The sequence below is a fragment of the Helianthus annuus genome, chromosome 13, assembly GCF_002127325.2.
Source record: "Helianthus annuus cultivar XRQ/B chromosome 13, HanXRQr2.0-SUNRISE, whole genome shotgun sequence".
NCBI classification, from domain to species: Eukaryota; Viridiplantae; Streptophyta; class Magnoliopsida; order Asterales; family Asteraceae; genus Helianthus; species Helianthus annuus.
In genome coordinates this window covers 111,024,677-111,050,964 of record NC_035445.2, presented here as the reverse complement: position 1 = coordinate 111,050,964, position 26,288 = coordinate 111,024,677, and the positions used below count along the sequence as shown (strand labels likewise).

Genomic DNA, 26,288 nt, shown 5'->3' with positions numbered 1-26,288 from the left:
AGCATGCGGAGTATAACAAATCAAGAAGGAGCCGAGAATTATTTATGAAGACAATGCTGCTTGCATAGCACAGATCAGAGAAGGTTACATCAAGGGTGATCGAACAAAACACATCTCACCAAAGTTCTTCTCAACATATGACTTGCAGAAAGAAGGGGAAATTGATGTTCACCAGATCAAGTCAAGTGAAAATTTAGCTGACCTGTTCACAAAATCTTTTAGAAGCAGTTTCTAATAGTTATCACATAAGATGGGGCTTCGTAGGTTAAAAGACGTTATTTAAATTGAGGGGGAGTATTATACACGCTGTACTCTTTTCCTTAACTAAGTTTTGTCCCATTGGGCTTTCTTAGCAAGGTTTTTAACGAGGCAACATAACTGGTCCTACAGTATCAGTTTATCAAATAGGTCCTGAAATATCGATTTAACATCATCCTGAAGAATGTTGTTAATAGTGTATAATGAACAGTTTGTATATCTGAGGGGGAGTGTCATAAAACAGATATACAACCCCACCCCCATAACTGTTTGGCAGTTCACTAATAACCATTTAGAAGTTATTAATCAGCCAACGCCGCCAAGCGTCTAGGCACCGATTAATACCGATTTTTACAACACTAGTAATAACCTGAATCAGGTGCCTCCAACGAAGGAACCGATGCCTAATTTTCCATGTCTAATACTTACGGATACAAACTATACTCTTTGGGTAAAGATAAATGCAATCTAAAACCTTTAAATAGCTTTTAAACCCTTTTCATTTACTTCCTTTCTTCTACTTAACATCCAAAACCCTAAAAAAGAAAAAAAAAGAGTAAATTACTTTTTTGAGTCCGAGTGTTTTAGTGATTTTAACCACTTGAACTCAAAATCAAAAGGTTTAATGTCATGAGTCCCTAACAGTTCATTTTATAACGTTTTAAGTCTAATTTTGTTCATTTTATAACGTTTTGAGTCTAGTTTTATTAAAAAAAATTGGACTCAAAAGATTAAAATTTGGACTCAAAAGAACTCCGATGGTTATAAAAAAAGAATTTAAAATATTTTAATTTTAGATTCAAATGATTAAAATAAGTAGAAAAACCTAAAAAACTAATTTTCTCGAGTTAAATGCTCGGATATTCCCTGTGGTTTGCGCTTTTTCACATTTAGTCCCTAACTTTCTAAAATTACAGCTATAGTCCCCAACTTTTCAATTTTCGTTCCCGGATAGTCACTGTGCCTAACATTAGTTAGTTTTCTCAGTTAAGAGTACGTGAAATGACAAGAATACCCTTTTCTTAAAGAGTGCAAACCACAGGGACTATCCGTGCATTTAATAAATAAAAAAAATAAAAATCTAATTATTAAGTAAAATTTCAAATGGGCCCACAACCTACCCCACCCTGTCACACCCCGACCATGTAAAACAACAAATCGTGGCGGAAACGTCGGGGAGTGTTGTAACAGAATATTTGTTTCATAACACATGGAAATTTGAAATTTTTGTTTTATTGATTAACTGAGTTACAATGTTTAAACAAACAAAGAAGTATAACATAATTAACTAGTCTTGCATCTTTTATTGTCACTAAGGCCCACGTACGCCAATGTGTGTCTTGATCGATCCTATGCATCATCTCCTGAAACACATGTGAAAATAGGTACGTCAGCATAAAAATGCCGGCGAGTACATAGGTTTTATTGATTTAGGATTCATGACTTATAAGTTTAGAAAAAGTTGTTTAACAAAAGTCAGTCATGATCCTTGTAAAATGTTTTGTTTTATAAATCATTTGAAAAGCGATGATAGATATGTATATTTAAAAGAATAATGTAAGGTTAAATGAATAACCAAGTAAAAATAAGTTTTTATAAGATAAATTGTTTGTAAAACAATGTCTTATGAAAAATGTGTTATTTGTATAAAATGTATAAGTCCAAATTGAATGATTTAAATAACGCTACGACATGTAATATAATACAAGCACTTATATATAGGAAGTACCAGCGGCGTATCCACCATGCTTGTACCATACTACATGTCTCATTACTTAAGTCACTTAAACAAACCACCAATGTATAATGTTCATGTTTAAACCAACCATCAAATGTTCTTGTAAAAACCAATGTCAAATGTTTAAAAGTCCAAAATGTAGTCATGTAGTCATGTATGTGTAACGAATGTTATGTATGGTAAGTAAAATGTAATTACTTTAAACCAAATGTAAAAATGTACAAAACAAAGTATTTTGAGTATATCAAAAAGTTATATTTTGCAAAGTAAATGCATCTTTTACTGATACAAACACTTATGCGGTAAGTTAAACGCATATATTCAAGCCTTGAGACAGACGGATAACCCTAGAGTCAAGGTTATCAAAAGAAATGTTTTCGGATTCAGTCATTCCTTTCATCCAAACAAACCTAGGATGTCAGGAACGGGATTTGTCAAGTCCTATGGTACCATTACTTACTACCGAGCGGCGTAGCTAATGTTAATGAATGTATATAAGTCTCGTTTGTACAGACCAAGTGTTATACCAAATGTAAACATGTTATATGAAAGTAATGTACCTAGTATGCTAAAAGAACATACAAGGCAGAAATGTAAAACAATGTGTCCATATGTTACGGGAACATATGCAACAGAGATGCAATGTAAAACAATGTACTAAGTATGCACACAATGGACATACATAGCATAAAATGTGATGTAAAAACAATGTACTAAGTATGCACACAATGGACATACATAGTATAAAACATAATGAAATCATATACTAATACTGTACTAATGAACATAGCAAGTATATGATATGAAAACATGGAAAGCTCGAAAGTAACAAGTAGGCACATGTGTTTCACCCCAAAATGTTTGAAAAACAGTAAAAGAGGGGACTATGTACTCACTTGAGATTGATCAATAGACTTTAGATATCCACCAAGCAAAGCTAGAAGATCATGGATTCAAACGACACCTGATATAGGTATCTACATTAATAAACGGGCCTATCGGAGGATCGGGTAGTACGAGGGTTTGTAAACCAAATAAGTGTGGGAACTTATTTAATATGGTTTAACAAAGCCTACATACTAAAACAAAACAAAACCTAACCTAAGTGCTTTTGACCCGTTACGACCCGTTTAGGTATCTTATGCTACTTTAACGCGTCGTTCGCGTAAAACGCGTTTGGACCGCTTAACTAGCCCTATGACAAGTAAAATATGCCTTAACATGTATAATATAGTTACCTAATCAGTTTAAATGTCAAAATTTAGGTTACATATGCTTAAAATGAATTTATGCGTAAAAAGGGTATTTTGGTAATTTTCCTAAGGCATATAAACTACCTATCATACAATTACTTAAACGACGTGACCATAAGGTATAACCTCGGAAGGTTATTCCCTATACAACTATGGTCACCTAATGTATTTGGTCGGATCCTAATGATCGACTAAATGGGTCGGGTTCGAAAGTATAAGCGATTGATTAGATCGCTTACCTTTACGACCCTAAACAAGCACAAATCTAAAAGTGACGAGCTAAACATGCTAGAACATGTTTAGTTAAGTTAGAAAACAGGTTTGGTATCAAAACAAATGGTTTTGATACCCTAGAGTAGTTTGGTTACAAAATACGCGAGAAAACGCATTTTGGCCGAAACTACGACTCGTCACTGAGCCTAGATAACGTGGTAATCAGTAGGTATAGTCACTAGGGACTATAACCATCGTGATTACGCTCACGTTATGAAGTTTAAACGAACTTCTCATTGACCATAAGCTGGCCAATGCAGAAAGTCAAACACAGTTTGACTTTAACGCTAAAACGAAAGAAAAGCACGAAAGAATACTTACAGAAGGTCCCCGCAAGATTTGATCCGATTTACCCTCAGGTATGAAGTATGAACTCCAAAAGAGGGCCAAAATCAGATTCAAATGTGGGTTTGCAAATGAGAATGGAGGGGTATTTATAGATTTCATGGAACCGTTAAGATCGTTCGTCGAATAACGTGCTTTAATCTTAACCGTACACATGTGCCCATGGTTTTGTAAAACCATGGGAGCCCCTAGAATGAGTCCATGGTATTATAAAAACCATTGAATATTAGTCCATGGTATTGCAAAACCATGGGTTAAAACCATCAAATCTCAAAAGTGGACCAAGTTCAATGTATCTGCCAGAATTTCAAAAATGGTCCATGCACTTGTAAAACTTGATTTTTTTTTGCACTTTTAAGCCCCGTTAACCCCATTTCAAGACTCTAAAATAAAGTTAAACTATAGGGAACTTAAAATATGCTCAAAAAGCATCTCGGATGTCGGTTCGTTTGGTCGTACGGTTGCGTTGTTCGGTTAATTACACGGAAATCGTAGTGAACACAAAAACGATCCAAATTACGCGACGAATGGAATTTTATCATGCCAATCACTAAAATAAAATATTTTAATGATTACATAAATTTTTGGATGTCCGGATATATTCAGGACGTAAGATATGTGCGAAAATGCAAACTTATGCACTTTTGACGCTTTTAGTCTCTATTGATCAAATAAGTTTATTTTAGCATACCGAACCCCTCAAAGCCTATTTCTAAGCTATGTAAAGGATATTTAGGGTATGTTTAACTTATGATCAAGTTCCGGAATGTTCGTTACAGTACGAATCGACATACTTTCGCAGTTTGTCGAATTTAGTCCCTGTAAGCGAATAAACTTGATTTCGGCACACCAAACCTTCCAAAACTTATTTCTAAGTTATGTAAAGGTTATTTAAGGTATTTTAAGCCTATGTCACTATTCCGGAGTGTTTGTTGCATTAAACTGGTTATATTTACGCAACAGTGCGCGTATAACCTTCCAGAAAGCGATTTAGAGCCCGAAATCGAACAAGAGTTGATATGTGGAAATGATACACATATTTATACAAATCCCAAGTATGAAATACAATATTTCATTGGTTTGGTATTTGTTTGATGATTGAAGTGACACAGGTGTCACACATCCTCACCCTACCCCTATCATCTACTTCTTTCTTGAAACATAAATCCTCTTTCTTCACTCTCATTCTCATCTTCCTCCTTGTATCTGCACCAGATAACACCACGTTGGTTTACAAAAGATGTGCAAACCAACCTCTTCCAGATCCCAATGGGGTCTACTCATCTTCCTTTTCTGCCATTTTTGGCACACTCATTCAACAATCTTCAAAAGCAAAGTGGGAATCTTCAAAGTGGGAATCTTCAAATATCTGGAATGGAGTTGTTGTACAAAACATGTGGGAAAAAAAGCAATGTAAGTGGGAATTTTCAACAAATAAGGGATTCTGCCTTTTCTTCTTAGGAAAGTATTGTGGGAAGTGGGAATGGTGGGTTTTATACCACAAGTTATGAGTCTGTGTATGTGTTGGGACAATGTCAAGGTGATTTAGGGGCTTCTAATTGTGGAAATTGTGTTAAAAGTGTTGTGCAAAGGGCTCAAGTTGAATGTGGAAGCTCAGTTTCTGGTCAAATTTATATTCATAGATGATTCATTAGCTATAATTGTTATCAGGTGGGTGATGCATATAACTCTTAAAGAGATGGGAGCAGGCTCTTGTGAAGGAACTTGAAGAGATGGGATTCAAGCAGCTGGATTTGAACACGGAGGTATTGAGGATGAATGATTACGATCTGGAGAAATCTATTGATGATCTTTGTGGTGTTTTAGAATGGGATCCAATTCAAACTGTAGGAAATGGCGAGCGTGTAAATTTCATATCTGTGTGTTATTAACTTTAAATGTTAGTGATGTTTTTATTGATTAGTGGTGTTGATTAGGGTTTTGGAGATACGGTGAGGGTGAATTGAAGATAGGGGTAGGGTGAGGGTGAATGGAAGAAGAATGGTAGGTGGGTGATGGATGTGGAGAAGAAGAAGATGATAGGGGGTAGGGTGAGGGTGGGGTAGGTTATGGGGCCCATTTGAAATTTTACTTAATAATTAGATTTTTATTTTTTTTATTTATTAAATGCGCGGATAGTCCCTGTGGTTTGCCCTCTTTAAGAAAAGGGTATTCTTGTCATTTCAAGTTCTCTTAACTGATAAAACTAACTAATGTTAGGAACAGGGACTATTCGGAAACGAAAATTGAAAAGTTATAGACTATAGCTGTAACTTTAAAAAGTTAGAGACTATAGGTGAAAAAAGGGCAAACCACATGCATAAGCATAAGGGTGTAAGGAGTGGTTAAACACTTTGAAGTGGCAAACCAAAAAATCGACCAATCAGAGCGCGCCATGTCAATCAGTCAAAAGTGTTTACACTTTGGTGAAAAGTGTTGGCAATGGTTTAAACACTTGGTGAAGTGGCAAACTATTTAAAAAAAGGGAAAAAGTTGTAATTGGTTGAGATAGGAATGAACCCCACCCACAATACCCCCTCTCTCACTCACTACCCCCTCTCTCTCTCATGTTCCCGATTCGGCATGCTGTCCTCGATTGCTTTGCTTTGCCGCGTCGCCAAAAGGTCGGCGCCGGTGTTTGCCGATCGGCGGCAAAAGTTTGCCGCACGTTGCCGAGTCCCACACCGTAAACCCTAAGCATTTAACTCAATTTTCTCAAAAGAAATCTTCAAAGTCGAAAGGACACTTTGACACTTAGGCTACACGGTATGGGGTGCGGCCCCGGTCCGTCGCGGGTCGGCGACGGTCCAAACACCGTGCCGCCCCCATCCCGTCCCGTCCTCTCCGTCGGCTTCTAGCCGTTTGCGACGATGCAAAAAAGTGGGCCCCTCTTTTACTTTATGACCGTTAAAATAAAAAAAAAGAAAAAAAAGAAAATTTCCATAATTTGAAAAATTCCAAACGGCTATATTTATAAAATATATAAATTTAACTTCCATTTTCACTTTCAATCACCAAATTAACCTCAAAAATTCACCTCTTTCTCACATAATTTTTATACTCCTTCCACTATTCTCTAAACCTTCTTCCACATAATTTTCATGGATCCGTTCAACAACCCGGAGAACCCGAACACTTCGAACAACTCGAATACTCCCAACAATCCGAGACAAAACAAAGAAGGAGCGGGCCAAGGGAAAAGAAAAGGAAAAGGTGGACCCGCACATGGTTGAGTTTATGGAACACCTAAAAATGTACAACGACGTCACGGCCCAAAAAACGAAGACGAATGAGCGGGGCATCGAAGAAAAAAGTCGTGCATCGGAAGAAAAGTTAAAAGAGAAGGTCCGATTGGCGAATGAGAAAATCCGAATTTCCGATGAAAAAATTCGGGTCAAGGAATGGGAAATAATGACGATGAATGTCGAGGACGAACCCGAGCTGAAACGTTCGATGTTGAAAAAATTACAACACGACATCATGAAAAAACATCAAATTATTTAACTCTATGTTTATTTTTATTAAGTCTTTGTTTTTTTTTTAAGTTTATGTTTTTTTGTATATTTATGTAATGTGGGTTTAATATTAATGAAAATATTTTGTTAGTATATTTGTTAAATGTAAAAAAAAAATAGAAGACTAAAAAAAATTAAAAAAACATAAAAAGTGGTGAGGACTATGACTAGGACCATCCTACCATGTCCTCTAGTTTTAGAGGATGGACCATCTTAGAGAGGAATGTGACGTGACGCCTACATGGCGGATCATCCTCCAAGGATGGTCCATCACCATACCTTGCCAAATTCCAACCCACACGTGGCAGTCCCAAAGCCGATATAAACCTCAATAACCACCCTCACAACGTCGTCGTTTCAACTGTAAACACACTCCTCCACTACTACAACCTCAAAAGCACTCCAACAAAAGTTGTACTTGTACTCACACCTTTTACAATACAACAATCTCTCTTAAATATTAATTAATGGACGGAATCGGTTCGCGAACCGGCCGGCAATCTTCCCGGTACGGCTCGGCGCCGGTCTTCACCGGACCGGTGAGACGGTGGCAGAAGCAGTGGGTGAATGTCTCGTCTTCCTCCGTCACTTATAATAATCACAGCAGCAACAGATCCAATTCTACTAACAACAACATTTCTGCTGTACGGATTCGCCGGTGGACTCCTGCTCCGGCGGACGGAGAGGAGAGGCCGAGGCGGAAGTTACGTTATGCACCGGTATGTATTTTGCAGCGTTAAGTTTAGGGTTTATGTATGAGTTGAAATGCTAGTTGGTATTTTTTAAACTCATTTACCTGTATAATTTTTAAAATGAGTTAAATGTAATTTTAGTCTTGTGGTTTGGGCCATCCAAAAGGTTTCATTTTTTTACCTATTGGTTCAAAAAGTTTACTGTTGTCATGTTGTCATTTTTAACTTTATTCATTTTTTCTGTTAAGTTAACGAGAAGGGTAATTCGATCATTTTATATTTTATATGACCAAATTACTATTCTAGTTAACAGAATTAATAACTGTATAATTTTTAAAATAATTAAATACATACTAAAAAAAATCCTTGGTGCATTTATGGTATTTTGATAATTCAATTATGTAATGGATTGTAATTTTTCATGTCATTTATTCAATCTTGTTATTTGTTAACCGTGTTGAATATGCCATATTTAATCGTGTTGCATTTGTCTGGGCCGGGTCGTGTTAATTGTGTTACTAGACATGTCATATTTGATCGTGTTAAGCAGGTCTTGATTGGGTCATGTTGTGTCATTTGTGTTACTTAACAGGTCATAGTTAATCGTGTTAAACAAGCAGTGTCATGTAAAACCTTTGTGAAATAAACATGCCCGTGTTCGTGTTCAGGTGAATGACACGTTTCGTTAAACGGGTCATGTTCGTGTTTGGTGCCTATGTTAATGTTAATCGTGTCGTGTCTAACCCCTTTAACATGATTAGACGCCTTTTAGCAACCCTGTTTCCACGTTATTCTTCAAATTGACGTGCTACTATTGGAAAACAAGTTACTATAAGTCTATAATTTTAAGAAACGTCAACTGTAACAAAATTTCACCTATTATTGGTGGAAGATTCAAAATAAGACCTGTTTGCTTGCATGGTGCTTGATTACATACGTATCATCATTAATTGGTATCGTAAACCGACAATCTTATCGAAACATTTTATATATCCATATTAAATAGGCGTCATAAAATGTAATCTCACATTTTAGTTAATTCATGCTGTGCATTGTAAGATAGCTGATGTTCTTGATTTGGTAGGCGATGAGTTCTGCTTATTGCGTATGTGTTCATTCGATCATGTTCCTTAAAACTAGTAGTGAAGTCTGATGCTTTAAAAAAACGATTGAGGCGGCACCTCAGGTGGCTATTTTGTACGTGCGCCTCATAGGGCTGATGCACTAAGAAAAGTTGTGCCTCAGGGGGTTTTGATGTTTTTGACTTTTTGTGTCAATTTCAGACATTTTATGTCTTTTTTATGTGTATTTTCGATAAATCTGATGATGAAATTAGTTAGTATTTTGAGTCCCTGTGTTTTAGTGATTTTAAACTTTTATGGATTGTGTCAAAAGTTGTGCCTCGGGGCGTTAAACTTTTTGATTTTGGACACTAAAACGCAGGGACTCAAACAGTAATTTACTCTAGTATTTTATTTTTGATAAGATATACAATTTTTATATGTATTTTTTAACTCCGCCTCGGGCTTAAGCCTGGTGAGGGGAAGAGAAAACGCCTCGAGGCACGATTCCGTACTTTTTTAGCCACTAATGGAGACATAAATGTGTGGATTCTTTTCCTTTTACAACATACCATGAACAGTGGAATGTGCAGAATCATCTTAGCACCACAGTTGCTTGTGGTTTTGATTCGAGAAAAAGGCTTTTTCAGTGGAGAATATGATTCAAATTTTAAACATAAAGCAGATGCTGCTGACAAATAACCATCTTTTCGTATTGTTTTTTTCGTGTGGATGATGCTTCAATCTTAGGCTGCTATTGCTAAATCAATTTATTAATCCACATGGTTGGTTTATCCTAATCCTGGAAATTATCAGCGTCACTTTTTTTTTTTTTTATAATTTTTGTGCAGATTGTTGTGCTTGGAAGTAAGAAAAAGGAAGCTGAAAAGTTTGATGTTGATGTCAAAGAAGCAAGCCAATCAGCTGCTCAAGGAGCTTCCGAAAATGATGATAATGAAAAGAAGATTTCTAAAGATGGTCTTGCAGCAAAACCGCAGGTAATGAAGCGACAATAACATTATTTTTGTTCGTATTTACCAGCTTCATTTCTCATTAGTAGCCCCTCTGGTATTGTGATCATTCGCTACATGTGATGGTTTTTGACCCTTTTACTAATGTTCAAATCGTATACCTTTTTACTCATTTTTGACACAATTTAAACGATTATTCAAAAGAGAATTCTTTTGGACAAAAAAATGTCCGCCTGTTTCGATCCAAAAAAAAAAAAAAAAACAAGAGTAAACTTCCATTTTGCTCCCTGTGGTTTGGTCATTTTAACGGTTTTGCTCCAATAGTTTAAAAATAGCCATTTTCCTCCCTGATTTTTCTAACTTATCTTCACTTTGCTCCCAGCCTCTAACTCCATCAGGGAGGAAACTGGCGACAAACTCGAAAGATTAGGGAGTAAACTGGCGACAAACTCGAAAGATCAGGGAGGAAAATGGCTATTTTTAAACTATTGGAGCAAAACCGTTAAAATGACCAAACCACAGGGAGCAAAACGGAAGTTTACTCAAAAAGCAATCTTCTGATATGTTCATTATTTCGATATTATGCACACATACATGGAAATCATGGTCTTTATTTTCTCAAAATCCCTTTGCATGATTTTAGTATATTAAACATGCATGATGCATCAAAAACGAAATCTGCAGGCATCACAGAATAGCACTGCAGCCACCAAAGACTTGAACAACCGACCCGTTGATTTGGATATCGGTGATGACGATGGTGATGATGATGAAGAAGACCATGATTTAGGTGGCGTTGACAAGGACAAAGCGGCGGAATGGGTGAAGGGATTTGCATGTTGAAACTATGAAGCTATCTATCACCATTAGCTTATAAAGTTATGATGAAGTTGTAGTAGGTGCATGTGGTTATGGTCCAACCTTAAAAGAGTCATGTAATTAATCCTTAACTATGGTGTAGATAGTATCTCATTTGTGTTTTAGGTCTAATAACCAAGCCCCTAGTTCTCTCATGTATTCGTCTTGTGTGTGCGTGCATTGGGGGACGTGAATGAACCGTTTTGGTTGCGTTTATATCCAGCTATCTCAAATAAAAACGGGTTAAAAGTCATTAAAAATGCACATGCTCAAGATCGGTTTGTTCAAAAGTTGTGAAATTATCGTGGGAAGCCGGGAACTCGACCAGTATCGGTACGTTTCGTTATAGAACTATATTTGCTATAGCGTCCGAAAGAAAACCCTAGGTAAAGTCGTAATATGTCTAAAAAAATATCGACACATATTTTACATCAATCTAAAAGTATGAATACGTACCGGTTTCAATAACACTGATACCGATATTTAGTCAAAATCGATTCAGTTCGTTATGGTCAGGGTACGGTGCCACACTCGTATAGTTGTATACATTACCCAAAAAGAAAGTAACACGTGTTAAGAATTAAATTAAAAATAAAATTAAGCTGGAAAAATTGTGAGAAAAAAATTATAATATTATTTATATATAGTATATTATATATAATTTTTTTTTTCTAAATCACTAACAATGCCAGCTTTGTATTTAGAAAACAAATTGCAAAAGTTAAAAGAGTTAACTGTCATTTTCGTCCCTATAGTTTGATCACTTATGTCATTTCAGGACAATTTTTAAAATTACACCAGTTTCCTCCCTGACGTTCTCGAAACGTGCAATTTCAGTCCAAAAAACTAACCACAGTTAAAAAACACAGTTAGCTCAGGGGTAAAATTGTCATTTTACGTATATTTTTATTTTTCCTTTTTTTAAACTTCTATATTGTTGTTATTATTATTATTGTTATTATTATTAAATATAATAATAAAGGGAACGAGATTTGACCGGAGATGGTTGACCGAAGTAGGAGGTTGACAGGAGATGGTGACGGAGGCTTGACAGGGTTACTCACATGAACTGCATTTCGCTTGTAGTACAAGCAGAATCAATGGATATGTTTTTTAATGGTGATGAGCTTGACGGTGATGCTAAACAAACTTACAAACCTTAACGGCGATAAGTCGATCACCGTTTGAACCTACCAATTTTGTATCTCCGTCAGATTGTAGAAGATGACTGTCAACATCACATTTGTGTCCCCCATTAAACACAGAAAAGTAACACCTTCTCCGGCCACCTCTGCTGCTCCGACGAGTTTCCGATTATCTTTTCCGGTCACTGCTGCACCTCTGATCTAGCTCCAGCCATTTTTCTCCAATCCGCTTGCCACCACAACGGATTGAATCCAAGAATCTCAGGCAACCAGTGTCCGACGGTTCCATCGTCGTCATCACCTATTCATTTTCCCTGTATTACCGGAAACAACAACCATCTTCGTCATCCCCGTCCACCACAATCACAACCCTTGCCTCCTATAACCACGACCGTCACCATCGTTCCCTACATACTCATCTTCGACACTAACATATCACCACAGGCGCTGCCTGCATCTTCATCATCATTGTTGTTGTTGTTGTAATAAGTCTTTAGAAAATGAAAAATGAAAATATACGTAAAATGACAATTTTACCCCTGAGCTAACTGAGTTTTTTAACTGGGGTTAGTTTTTTTGGACTGAAATGGCACGTTTCGAGAACGTTAGGGAGGAAACTGGTGCAATTTTGAAAATTGACCTGAAATGGCATAAGTGATCAAAACCACATGGATGAAAATGGCAGTTAACTCAAGTCAAAAAGTTACAAAACCAGTCCTTGAGGTAACACGCCGCATTTTATATTATATTTTACCATTATTAAATCTCTAAGTTAAAAGTTTTTTAGTCTAAAAAAAGCACATCTCATACAAACAAATATACCTTATATATAGGCAGGGCTGTTTCTACGTTTTTGGATACCCTAAGCGAACTATAAAGTGGATGTCTTTATGGAAAATTATTCTTTTCAACAATTTAGTAACAAAACCCTCCTTTACATGGAGTTGAGACCAGCAATTAGAAACTAAAAAGTTTATAGTTGGCGAAGTTATTTTTTTTTCCGAAAGTTATATGTTTTGTATAGATATAGTATATGTTTAAATAAAATCTATTTTTCTAGCTTTGGAGTGGGTCAAATGGTCTATGGTTGCTGGAGTTATGTCTATAGTTTAATTTCAAAACCGGACCTTGAATGTAGCCCTTTTTTTCCTAAACAACTTTTATCTAGGCTCCTATAGTGAAAAAAACTGGTTTAGTTTTGCTTTTATTTGAGTATGATACATCTACAACATATAAAACTTACTAAAAATTGGAGGCCCTTGATGTTGGTGGTCTTAGGCCCGTGCTTGGAGTGGAAAGCCTAACAGGGCGGCTCTGTACATAGGGGCCAGAATCACCAATAATACAAACTTAAAGGGCCAGTCTTGGTTTGTGAAATACCCAATTTACTGTTCTCACGATGCGCATAATTAATATATAGTGAAAGTGAATGAATAGTGTGACAACTCGAGTTTCCAAGATTCCATCTTCGCAGTAATTGCACGTTAACTGTTTAGTTGTTTGCTTGTTTGCCTTGTAATTGTACACGTTGGATTATATGTTGAGATGTTTGTTGGATATGTTATCTGTTTAATGTGATTAAAGTGTTTGATGATATACCATGTAACCTGTTTGAAAAACTTAAAACTAATTCACCTTGTATAAGCTCGACGAAACAAAGTGTTTCGCCACAACCCACTTCGACGAAACAAGGGTCGACGAAACAGGGTTGTTTCGTCATAAGCACCCCGACGAAACGGGTGTTTCGCCGGCCCAGTTTCTCCGAAGCCCAGTTAGGGCCCAACACGATACAATTACATATTTAGCGAGGTAGGGTTACGCAAAAGTCTTAGTAATCAGTTTTCAACCCTAGAAGTTCCCCTCTGTGCGACGGCAGCCATCATCTCTCACCATCCTTCCTCTCGAATTCTTGTTGGATCACCTAGTAATCGGTTAGTGTATATATATAATTGTCTGATTCAACTTTACATCATTCTAGGTTGCATGATACTTTGATAGGATCCGCTGATTGTCACTGTGCAAATGATTGATAAATATGATTTCATGGCTTGTATTGATGATTGATGATCTAGAAGGGTATAAATGAGTAGATGGTTATGACGGCTTCGTATGTCGAGATTTGATTGCTTGTGATGAATTGGTTGTTAGTTAGGGTTTGATGTTCTGTCATAATACCTATGAAACTAAATCTGATGTTGAGATCGCATTCGTTTATGCCCTCAATTAATATTCTCTTGATGTTGTTGTATCATGTTGTTATTTGTTTAGATTGGTTAAGTGAATAAGTATTACAGTTATGTCATGTCAATAATCTGGTAACATGTGATTCATGGATAAATTTCTGAGGTTGATGATCATTGTGTAACAGCGATAGATGATTAGGGTTTTCTGTGTTTGAAACTGATACGCGACGTAACATATGTGATATGACGTATCAGCTACCTGTCGACGAAACACACGTCGACGAATCCGGAGTGTTTTGTCGATGGGGCTTACGACGAAACAGGAGGGTGTTTCGCCGAAGGAATCACGACGAAACAGGAGGGTATTTCGTCGAAGGGTTGCATGACGAAACAAGTGTGTTTCGTCAAATGGGTAATCTGCACAGTGAACTCAGTTAAGTCTGTTAGGGGTTAACTGGGTTAGTTAACTGTTGTTAAGAGATAAGCATGACTTGTATGAACTTGTATAATTGATAAATGCTATGTGTTAGTTGTTACTTGCATGTATGTGATGATCTTGCCTGTTAGTCGAACATGTGAATGTCAACTGATTGTGTGTACGTACAACTATAGGATTGGATTGAATTATTTGTGAGCGAGTAATAATCTTACTGAGCAAACCGAGGTGAGTTCACACTTTCTACAAGGCATGGGATTCCCAAGGGTTGTGAAGGGGTATGGTCCCAGATCTCGCGTCAGCACCGACCGCGAGTGACCATTACCCTTATCAAAACCCCCACTAGCTAAACAACCTACTTATGTCCGTGCGGGAACGCATCGACACAATGGTTGAATCCAATCGGTCCAATGATGGAGGACTTACCTGGAATATTAGAACGGTAGAGTGATGCGGCATAGCATCACATCTGGTGTATGAAAACGGAAGTATTCACAGCGATGCGGCCTAGCACCGCATCCAGTGAACACTTCTATCAATACAAGGAAGCTAGATAACAGCAACAGTCACCACAAGCGACGATGCGGCCAGCACCGCATCTCGCGTATTTCTTGATCACAAGCAAGAGACGCGATAACATCAGATGTTACCGCAGGCAGCGATGCGGCTCGCACCGCATCCTATACGCCCAACAAGTGGGACTGACACACCAGTGCAAGTAGCGCCAATGACAGTCATCTGTCAGGACTACGTAAGCAACAGACTGACGTGGCGTAACCTCCACACTCGACAAGCCTGACACACCTGCAAAGGTGCAACACGTCGTCAGTCTGTCCTCATCCTCCTCCTTCACTCCTCGGCTATAAATACCAACCCCAAATCAGGTTTGAGGTATCTCTTTACAACTCTCTCACTACTACTACTATCTTACTTTGCTTCCCAAGCAAATTACTGATTCTCACGCCGGAGAGTGGTAACAAGGAGCACCCCCCACCCCATCCTCCTTGTTACGAGTCACGGTTTGTTTCCTTGTGCAGGAGATCAACCCACCGGTGATCCAGCCAGCGATCCTCGAGAGGAAGGGATTAACCCATTTTGACGAGACCAGTGAGTTAATCCCGCCCGGTTAACCATTGTTTCATCATTGGCGCCCACCGCTACTCTTAGCACTTTTTCGATCATCCTTTTTCCTCTCTCAAAATCATGACTGATCACCAAAACAATACTACCGGGGATAATCTACTCCCCACCAACACAGGAAATGCGGGGACTGCCCCACCGGACCCAAATCCGGGCCATATCGGCACATCAACGCAAAGGGGTCCATCCCTAACGTTCGGACACGACTTATCACAATACGCATCTGTGATCCCCCCGAACACGGACCCCCACACCTGGTATGACCAGCAGGCCACCCTGCTGGCCGCAACATACAACCGCGCTTGTGCGGAAGCGCAAATACAAGCTGGGCCAACCCCAACACCGCACACCCCTGCCGATCGTATTCTACAATATGAAGGCAGGGTACATTCACGTCCAGCTTCAAGAAGCAGACGTGAAGACCGCGGATCATCTTACTGTGAGGCCCGCACAATAAACGAGGACGATTCCTCGTACGAGTCCCGTACCAGAGGACCAGTGCATACCCGCCTAGGTCCTTACAACGAGGACAGGTGACGGTCCGCATCCCGACATGACTCTGGAATTCAGAGCCGCTTGAGCCCGCAACCATATACCGAAGGGTATGATCGTACCGACCCGGACGATCATACATATTACGCGGATTCACACGACACTGGCAGCAGACCGGGAGGACGCAACTATATACCTCCCACTCATCCACGCAACACATACCTCAGGGCTGTAAAACGCCCTGAGAACCAGCCCTATAGGCCGAAAGCTGCGGCCGAAAACTCCAAATTCGCCCCGCGAATAGCCCACGCCCATGTCACCACAACAAAGTTCCCATTCAACGTTGGGAAATACAGTGGTTCATCCGACCCTGACGACCACATGAACATTTTCATAGGCGCAGGGTGCAATGGCCAGTGGGATGAACCCACTTGGTGCAATTTTTTCCCCCAGACCCTTACGGGTCTGGCCAGGGCTTGGTTCGATTCTTTGCCAGTGGGATCACTGGCCTCATTCGAGGACTTTCATGCAAAGTTCCTCGCTCATTTCAGCCAGCAACGACGTCACGCGCGTGACTCGTTGGACGTCATGAATATCTGGCGCAGAGACAACGAATCCCTAGAAGCATTCGTTGTCCGATACAATAAAGAGTGCCTAGAGATAGGTGACGTGGCAGATCAAATGGCACGGAACCATTTCATCAGGGCCGTGAAGGATAAGCAGATGGTTATGATCATCTCTGGTAAAGAAGGTTTGCCTAAAAAATGGGAAGATTTCATGACCGCAGTCAAGACATATGCCCAGACACAGCGGTCCCTCGAACCGCATATGGCAAAGGCGGAGCCCCAGGCCGAAACTTTCAACCAAGGGTCCAAGCGTAACAATAAACGCAACCGGGACGTAAGGAATAGCGATATTTACAAACCATACGTCCCGCGGACCAACCCGTTTGACCCGAGGAAACACAGTCCTCAACGGGACAACCGGGCACCAAAGAAAGATTCTCGGGACCGAAACTGGACCGAGATCACTGTGTCGCCAAGCGAAGTCCTTCTTACGGACGCACAATTCTTGCGACCGGCCCAACCAATGAAGTCCAAGAAAAACCAAGATCTCTCTCTCTCTATTGTGAGTGTCACAAGGACTCGGGCCACGCTACAAACAACTGCATCAGTCTCCGGCTGGAGATTGAGCGGGCCTTATAAGAGGGGAAACTGCAACACCTTCTGCCAGGTGGACAAAAACCCACCAAGCGCATCACCCCTCATGGCGAAGGCACCTCCTCAGGGAAGAGGACCATGTATGTGGCCTCAACCCACATGATCAACGGAGGTAAAGGTAGGCCGCACAAAGAGGCGAGAAGGCCGGACAATGACTGGAAAGACGAGCAAGTCGTCTTTCCAAAAGTCCGTGATGGACCGCGCGATTAGCGCGCCGTCGTTATCACAGGCCAACTGGCACACTACTGCACCGGGCGTCTGTTCATCGACCCGGGCAGTACTTCTGACATAATCTACGAACAATGCTTCAACCAGTTTGACCAGGAGGACAAAGACCGGTTGCAAGCCGTAGATTACCCATTGGCCGGGTTCGCAGGGGAAACTGTCTTTCCCCTGGGCCAGATCACTTTTCCTGTGCGTCTTACCAGCGGAAGACACACAAGAATAGAAGAGGTAAACTTCATGGTTTTACCTCACACCTCCAGATATGACGTACTCCTTGGGAGAGAATCCCAAGGAGATTTCAATATGATTACATCCGTCCCCCACTCTGCTGTCGGTTTCCCAACCGAATCGGGGGTCGCGATAATCTACGCTCGAAGGGACGTCATGATGTCGGACGAAGTGCGTCCGACCAAAGTCGCAAGGCCCACCCCCAACAACCAACCAGAAAAATGGGTTCTCAACGCGAGATACCCAGAACAAAAGGTTGCATTGGGTCACGCCTTGTCCCCGACCACCAAAGCGCACCTGAAGCAGCTTCTCTTCAGCAACCAAGACATTTTCGCGTGGACACCCGCAGACATGACAGGGGTCCCACGTGATATCGCGCAACATCACTTGAATACCTTACCAGGTATCAAGCCGGTGTTCCAAGGCCAACGCCACCTTGGGTCCGCTAAAAATCAGGCGATGCAAGAGCAGGTCGAAGAACTGCTCTCCGCAGGCATCCTGCGGGAAGTTAAATACCAGACTTGGTTATCCAACCCAGTAATGGTAGAGAAACCATCCGGGGGCTGGCGCATGTGCGTCGATTACAAAGACCTTAACAAAGCCTGCCCCAAGGATCGTTACGCACTTCCGGAAATCGACGAAAAAGTCGATAATCCAGCACCATTCAGATGGAAGTGTTTCCTCGATTGCTACAAAGGGTACCATCAGGTACAAATGGTGATCGAGGATGAAGACAAAACGGCATTCCACACTCCCACCGGGAATTACTGTTATACAAAAATGTCGTTTGGGTTGCGCAACGCGGGCGCAACCTATCAAAAACTGATGAAGGACACTTTCCGCGGGCAAATAAGCAAAAGTGTCGAAATCTACATGGACGACCTAGTCGTCATGAGCATGGAAGAGGATACCATGCTTATAGACATTGACAGAACACTCCAGACTCTGCGAAGCGTTAACATAAAGCTTAATCCAGGGAAATGCTCGTTTGGAATGGAAGAAGGCAAATTCCTTGGATTCATTGTGACTAAAGATGGATTCAAGGTAAACCCGGAGAAAGTTCAGGCGATCGAGCGCATGCCATCGCCTTCAACGATGAAAGATATGCAACGACTGGCCGGCAGGCTAGCAGCACTCAACAGATTCTTAGCCAACCATGCAGCTAAGTCTTATCCTTTCATCAAGACCCTGCGGAACTGTTTAAAGAAAGAACAATTCCAGTGGACCGCAGAGGCTGAAAACGCCTTCCGGGAAATGAAGGAGTGTTTGATACAACTCCCAACCTTAACCGCACCATGCAAGGATGAGCCACTCATATTATACCTATCTGCCGCGGACAACGCGGTAGGTGCGGTATTGATAGTGGAGCGGGAGGGGGTTCAAACACCCATCTATTACATCAGCAAGATGCTCAACGACCCAGAAACAAGGTACTCAATAATGGAAAAATTGGTATTAGCACTCGTGCACGCATCAAGACGGTTGCGACGCTACTTCGCGAACCATGTCATCACGGTGCTAACCAATTACAGGATCCGCCCGATCCTATCCAAACCTGACATTTCTGGGAGATTAGCAAAATGGGCAATACAGCTGGGCGCGCACACGTTGAACTACAAACCGCGCCCCGCGATCAAAGGCCAAATCTTAGCTGATTTCGCCGCCGAAGTACCGGTGAATCGCATCCAAGAATGCGAAGAAGCACAAAACCCTGTACCAACGCCATCTTCCTAAGAAACTTGGGCACTATTTACCGATGGTGCCTCCAACGAGGAAGGTGCGGGCGCAGGTCTGCTACTCGTCAGCCCTGATGGCCAAGAACTTACATATGCCATTCGCCTCGATTTCAAAAGCACAAATAACGAGGCCGAATATGAAGCCCTACTGGCAGGACTACGTTTAGCAGTCAAACTCGGCGTGCAGCATTTGGAAGCACACGTCGACTCTTTGTTAGTTGCAGGACAGATACGCGGCGACTATGCCGCAAAGGGGGATATCATGATCCTCTACCTCGAGCAAGCCCTGCAACTAACATCAAAGTTCACTTCGTTTAATATCCGACATATTAACAGGAGTGAAAACAAATCCGCAGGTGCACTATACAAACTTGCATCCACCAGCTTCCAACACCTGGCAAAGGAAATACGTATCGAAATTCTACAAAATCCTTCAATACCCCTGCGCCAGGTCAATCTCATCCAATACGGGACAACATCGTGGATGACACCAATTATTGCATATTTGCAATCAGATGTGACTCCTGAAAGCAAATCGGAGGCACGCAAGCTACAATACAAAGCGTGCCATTATCAAATGGGAGACGGTATCTTATACCGCAAATCATACCTAGGGCCACTACTACGATGCGTCAACCCCCAGGATGCCACATACCTCATCAGAGAGATACACGAGGGTATGTGCGGCATACACGCAGGACCACACATGGTAGTGGCCAAAATCATGAATGCTGGGTACTACTGGCCCGGCATGTACCTGGACACCGTCAAAGAGCTGCGCAAATGTATTAACTGTCAACGACATGCTCCAAAAACTTTGCGCCCCAAAAACAACCTGGTCCCAGTCACCACCGCATGGCCCTTTCATAAATGGGCAATCGACGTTGTGGGACCTTTTCCTGACGCACCAGGTGCAGTCAAATTTATCATAGTAGCGGTTGACTATTTCACAAAATGGGTAGAGGCAAAACCGCTCGCCTAAACCACTGCTATGATAACAAGAAAATTCATATGGGAACACATCATCTGCCGTTTCGGTCTACCAATGTGCATCGTTACCGATAATGGCATCAACTTTGCTGCTGACGAATTTCAAAAATGGCTAGATGAACTACACGTTGAACATATATTCTCATCCGTGGCACATCCGCAAGGAAACGGCCAAGTTGAGAGTATCAACAAAACTCTAGTCGAGGGCATCAAAGCAAGGTTGGGAACAGCCAGGCGTGGCTGGGTCGATGAACTCCCAAGTATCCTATGGGCTCACCGCACAAGCCCAAAAACGAGCAATGGGGAAACACCCTTCAGCCTAGTCTACGGTTCAGAAGCGGTGATCCCCGCGGAAGTAGGCATCCCTTCTCCCAGAATGCTGGCTATTGAAAAAATAGACAACAGTAGGGAACGCAGGATTGACTTAGACCTCTTGGAGGAGAGGCGCGAAAACGCTGCCATCAATGAGGCTAAGTACAAATCCAAACTGGAAAAGTACTACAACTCGCGTGTCCGCGTTTTTACTTTCAACCCGGGGGACTACGTCCTCCGTGACAATGAAGCATCTAATGCTGAACGCCCAGGAAAACTTGCCCCCAAGTGGGAAGGACCCTACCTCATCAATGAGGTCTTGGGAAAAGGCGCGTACAAATTGCAAACGTTAGAAGGCGAACCTATCGCACGTACATGGAATGCACAACAGCTTAGACGCTGTTACATGTAAGCCATGTTTTTCATTTTCTTGTAACCTATCGAGCCGTAGGCTATTTGCAAATAAATAAACGAAAGATTCAATGCAATATTGTTTGTTACTACTATTACAAAAGCGTGTTCCACTTTGCGGTATCCGCAAAAACAGATTGGCAAAATCTTCATTCGCGATACCCACACAAAGTGCCAACCACACACAAATATTGTAATAGGCCAGCAAAAGGCAGAATATTAAGTATCTATCCGGCCGGATAGACAACTTTTTACAAACCTTACACAATTCCTAAACCCTAAAAAGGTAAACAATGGAATTGACGCATACTCATACGACAAAGGTATGGAGTATACTTGACCCCATTCACAAATGGGTAGAGTTCCGGGTATACAAGTTTTTACAAAGCTTACACAATTCTAAAACCCTAACGGGGTAAATAACGGAATTGACGCGTACTCATACGACAAAGGTATGGAATATACTTGACCCCATTCACAAATGGGTAAAGTTCCGCATATATACGTTCAAACATGCAAGAATTAAAAACACTTGCACAAATTGAACAACAAACTTTATATTCAAAAAATTCAAGCACCCACGCGATGCTTAATGGATTTACATAGAGTTTCCCACATTTACAAAAGGAAAGCAAAAAAGGGGGGCACGTTAAGCCAACCTAAACCCTATTTTGTACCACTGGTACCCGCGTCATCTTGGCCGCCACTAGCGGGATTTTCTTCTTCTGCATCAGCATACAGCATCCGCAACCGGTCAACGTAATCCGCAGCCTCTAAACATTCGTCCAACTTCTCCACACAAGAGAGGGACGTATCATAAAAGGAGGCTACAGCCGCGTTAAGGCGACCTTCGGTGTCCACGTCACGAAACCCGGATCGCTCTTCGATAAAACCGCCTACAGACATGATGTTCATATGAGTAATGCAGCGGTTATAACCAGCTTTGAAACCGGCATCGCGGGCACGTTCCTTGACCAAGTCCAAACCAGCTGCGGTTTCTAGTGCATCCATGATAGCCTGAACAATCTACAATAAAAAGATGATAAGACTCACATGCTAGTCTAAGTAAGCACACATATATGGAGTACTTACTCGTTCAATGCCGTGAACCCGCATCCACTCAACAGCAGTGTTAGCCCGCTCTTCTGCAACAGTCGCGCGGGCTGTAAGGTCCGTAACCGCGACCTCCCGGGCCTGAACTTCAGCCTGTCAAAGAGCAGAAAACAGTTTACTCAGTAAACATTCTCAAAGAGCAGAGAAATATACAACAGAGGTAACGAATCATACCTGAAGGCTGGCAACAACTTTATCCAAACGGGTGCGCTCAGCATTCGCCTCTTCAAGAGCCTTAGAAGAGCGGCCCTCCCTCTCTTTGGCGTCCTCAAGGGCCTTCGCAGCATGAGCCCCCACTTCCTTGGCCTCTTCAAGCGCCTTTACGGCCCCGGCCTCTGCCTGCTGCGCCTTAACTGCAATCGCCTCAGCTGCAGCTTTTTCTTTGACCAAAGCAGCGTTCGCTGCCTTGGCATTCGTCAACTCCTGACGAGCACGAAACAGATTATCATTCTGCTTAGCCCAAGACTCATTCCACTTCTTGCGCTCGTTGGAAAACTTTTCGTTCCAACTCTTGCGTTCATCAGAAAGGAGTTTGGCAAGAGTACGAACCTGTTTCAGCTGAGCAGTGGCAGCCCACTCCGAGGTCTGTTTCTGCTTCTCAAAATCAGCTCTATCCCTCTCAAGCTGCTCCGCACCCGCACGAGCAGCCTTGACCAACTCTTCCGCTTCGGCCCGCAAGCGAGCAGCTTCCTCCTCCCTGCGGCCTAGCACCTTGTAGTCTTCCAAAATGGCTTTCGCCACTATGGAACTTCCTACTAGCATGGTAGAAAGTTGGTTGATGCGCAGCTCACGGGGTGCGGCACGGGCACGTTCAACTTCAAAGGGGGTGCCCAGACCACCCAAAATCTCCCTACACGCGGAAAGATCGTTCGAAATATCATCCCCCTGCATAACAGACCAGGGGGTCGATGATAAGCTGTACTTCGATCCTGTGTATAGGTGCGGTAATAGTAATCCAATTCAGACTCTCCAGGCTGAATCGGGGGTCCTTCGTAACCCGCACCACCGGAAAAAGAACTGGTAACCTTCTCACCAGCAGAAGGTTTCTGCAGCTCAGCACCATGCTGCCGCACCTCAGCATCAGACTTCTGTTTCCCAGCATCTGAAAACCTCAAGTCTAATCCATCACCCTCATTGGGAGAGATTAGATTGTCGGAGGAATCCACAGTATCAAAAATCTGGGAAGCAGTCTTCTCCACCGTCTTCTCCACCTGCACGGTGGGATCGCGACCAAAAGGTGCCGCAGGCTCCTTGGGCACCGCAGGCTCCGTCGGCACCCCCGCATCCGCAGCAGCGGTATGCACGGGAGACGAAGGGAAATCAAAAAAGGAAAGACCTGCCTCTTGGGATTCTGCAATACAAAAAGCAATAATTGTTAATCCAACACGTTGTGCATACAAAACAATGAAAATAGTTATACTCACCAGCAGCAACCGCAGGTTTCCTTTGCGCCGGAGCAGCCCTTTTAGACTGCAGTTTCCGACGTTTTGGTTCACCACCACCAGCAGCCTTTTGCTCTGGTTGTCTCTTATCACCAACAACGGGGGGACCCGCAGCAGTTCCACCCGCAGCCGCACCACTACCTAGAACACCCAAACCCTCAAGGGTATCAGATACTACCACGTAATCGGTATATCTATGATAACAGGATTGATAGGTACCTGCGGCCTGAGACACTGAAGGAGGGACAGTTGAGCCTTCAGCCCTCCCCTTACCACGACCCCGCGTGGTCTTTTTCACCTGCTTCTTCTCTACATGCTTCTTAGGGACGCGCTTTTCAAACTTCCCCAAGTCCGCAAGGACAACTGCATGGGAGAAACCAAGCAAATAAATTACGAGGGTAAACTTGGAAAACAAGTACAACTTGGAAAATACCTTTTTTGCCTTCTGGCACGGGTGCCCTCAACACATCACGTTTGGGTACACGGAAGTTACCAACAATTTCTAGATTGAAACCTTCCCGTAACTCAACCGGAATCAAATCAACTTGGCCCTGGAAATCGGGCTCAAACATCCTCCACAAGCCAACCGCATCCACTGATACAACACATGCATGCATATTACTACAAGGATAACGAAGCAAGAAAAACAATAAAGAGCAACAGGCTTGCCACCACTCTTTTCCCGCAGAACGGGTCTTGCCTTCCTGTCCGGCCTCGTAAGCATCATCCGCAACACCCACAGCTGGTTGTTGTCTAACTTCTTGAGTTCAATAGGCCGCAACCTAGAGAACCAATCCACAGTCTTCGCGGTGGCAACAGGGATGTCCTCATCAGTAACACCAATATTGACATCCCGGAAAGTCATATTGGCATATACCGCACAGGCTTTAACATAGAAGAACTTCATCTTCCAATGGGTCACACCCTTCGGAGGTGTCATCAACTTCAAACTTCCATGACGTTGATTGAAAGAGAAAAATCCGGTGTTCACCGTCAACTGGTAAAAACGCCGGAAATTCTCAACAGTAATGGGAAGCTATGGGCACGGAAGGTATACTCAAAGTTCCTGATTCGGAACATCCCAAAGGGACTAAGTTGGGAGATATAGAGATGTTAGTACTCCAACACCTCCGCAACGAACACCGTCACCGGCAACCGAAGGTTGCCTTCGGTGAAAAAATCTGCCCACAAAGTAATATAACCGGCCGGAGCATCGGCACCGGTATCCCCCTCTTGTGGGTAAGTAGCCTCCCACTCCTCGGCCATATGAACGGTGGTCATCAGGTTTTTAAAACTACCATTTGACCACTTCAACACCGGTAACCCACCACCGGGAACATCAACGTCATCATCTTCGTCTTCATCAGCCGCTACTACCGGCTGTTCAGGGTTCTCACCCTCCACATTGTGTGGATTCGACGGTTCAGCCATCAGGAATAAAGAAAACGAACACTACAAACTCAGAAAACCTCACCGGAAACTTCAAACAATTGATCGGAGAAGACAAAGTAACTTCTTTTCTCTCACCGGCAAATTTTTGAAATTTCGAACAAGTGAGGGGAAACCACGAACGGTTTCCCCTTATATACCCATCGCAATTAATGCGGAGGGAGAAAACGAATCATCACGTTCAAAAAGAACGAATTACGCGACACCACGTGTCAAGCGCCGTTTCCGCTGACGGTTATCACGCGCGCGTGGCCGCCCACGCGCCTGACAAGAGAGACCTTTACACTCCTTGCTACAGTGCATTTAATGCCTCGGGCAGTGCAAATGTCCTTTCATTTCAGCACATGCCAGAATGATCTCACCAACTTCCACCAACTCACACGTGAGATCAGCCACGTATGCAACAAAAAGCGACTACCTTATCCAATTACAAGCGGCATGCGGTTTCTCTGGTACCGCACCATAACCCATACCGCATGTCGTTTTTTTTACATACCCCTAAAAATAGGCAAAAAGATATATCTCCACGCTATAAGGGGGTATAATACCTGTCCGCACTACCCACGAGCACACGTGGAATATGCGGAAATGACACACACGAGCCCGTTCAGGTGTGTCAGATACTCAGAACCAGCGTTGTTCTTTGGACTGAACCGCATCTCAGAAACAGGTAAACCGCATTGCCTTCATTCTCTTCAAGCTTCAAATCCCTCCTGTCCGGTTCACAACCACAGAGGGTGCATAAACACCTTCTTTAACAAGAAGAAGGAAGGGAATGTACGCGCGCGCACATAAGCAACCC

General features: G+C 42.2%; 1 protein-coding gene and 1 long non-coding RNA gene across 3 annotated transcripts; both read left to right on the top strand.

Moving 5' to 3' along the window:
- The first annotated feature begins 4,997 nt into the window (after positions 1–4,997).
- LOC110901494 lies at positions 4,998–5,787 on the top strand. Its single transcript, XR_004875889.1, has 2 exons — positions 4,998–5,280; positions 5,539–5,787. It is a non-coding gene; the product is annotated as an uncharacterized LOC110901494 (long non-coding RNA).
- A 1,944-nt stretch (positions 5,788–7,731) lies between these two features.
- On the top strand, positions 7,732–11,224 carry LOC110898985. 2 transcript variants are annotated; one of them, XM_022145843.2, is made up of 3 exons: positions 7,732–8,101; positions 9,987–10,133; positions 10,489–11,224. In XM_022145843.2, exons 1-3 carry the CDS (start codon positions 7,850–7,852, stop codon positions 10,534–10,536), a joined length of 447 nt encoding a protein of 148 aa, XP_022001535.1. In that variant the 5' UTR covers positions 7,732–7,849; the 3' UTR covers positions 10,537–11,224. The 2 variants fall into 2 exon arrangements, with proteins under 2 accessions (XP_022001535.1, XP_022001534.1); XM_022145842.2 differs by having other exon boundaries at positions 7,735–8,101; positions 10,791–11,224.
- Positions 11,225–26,288: the final 15,064 nt, after the last annotated feature.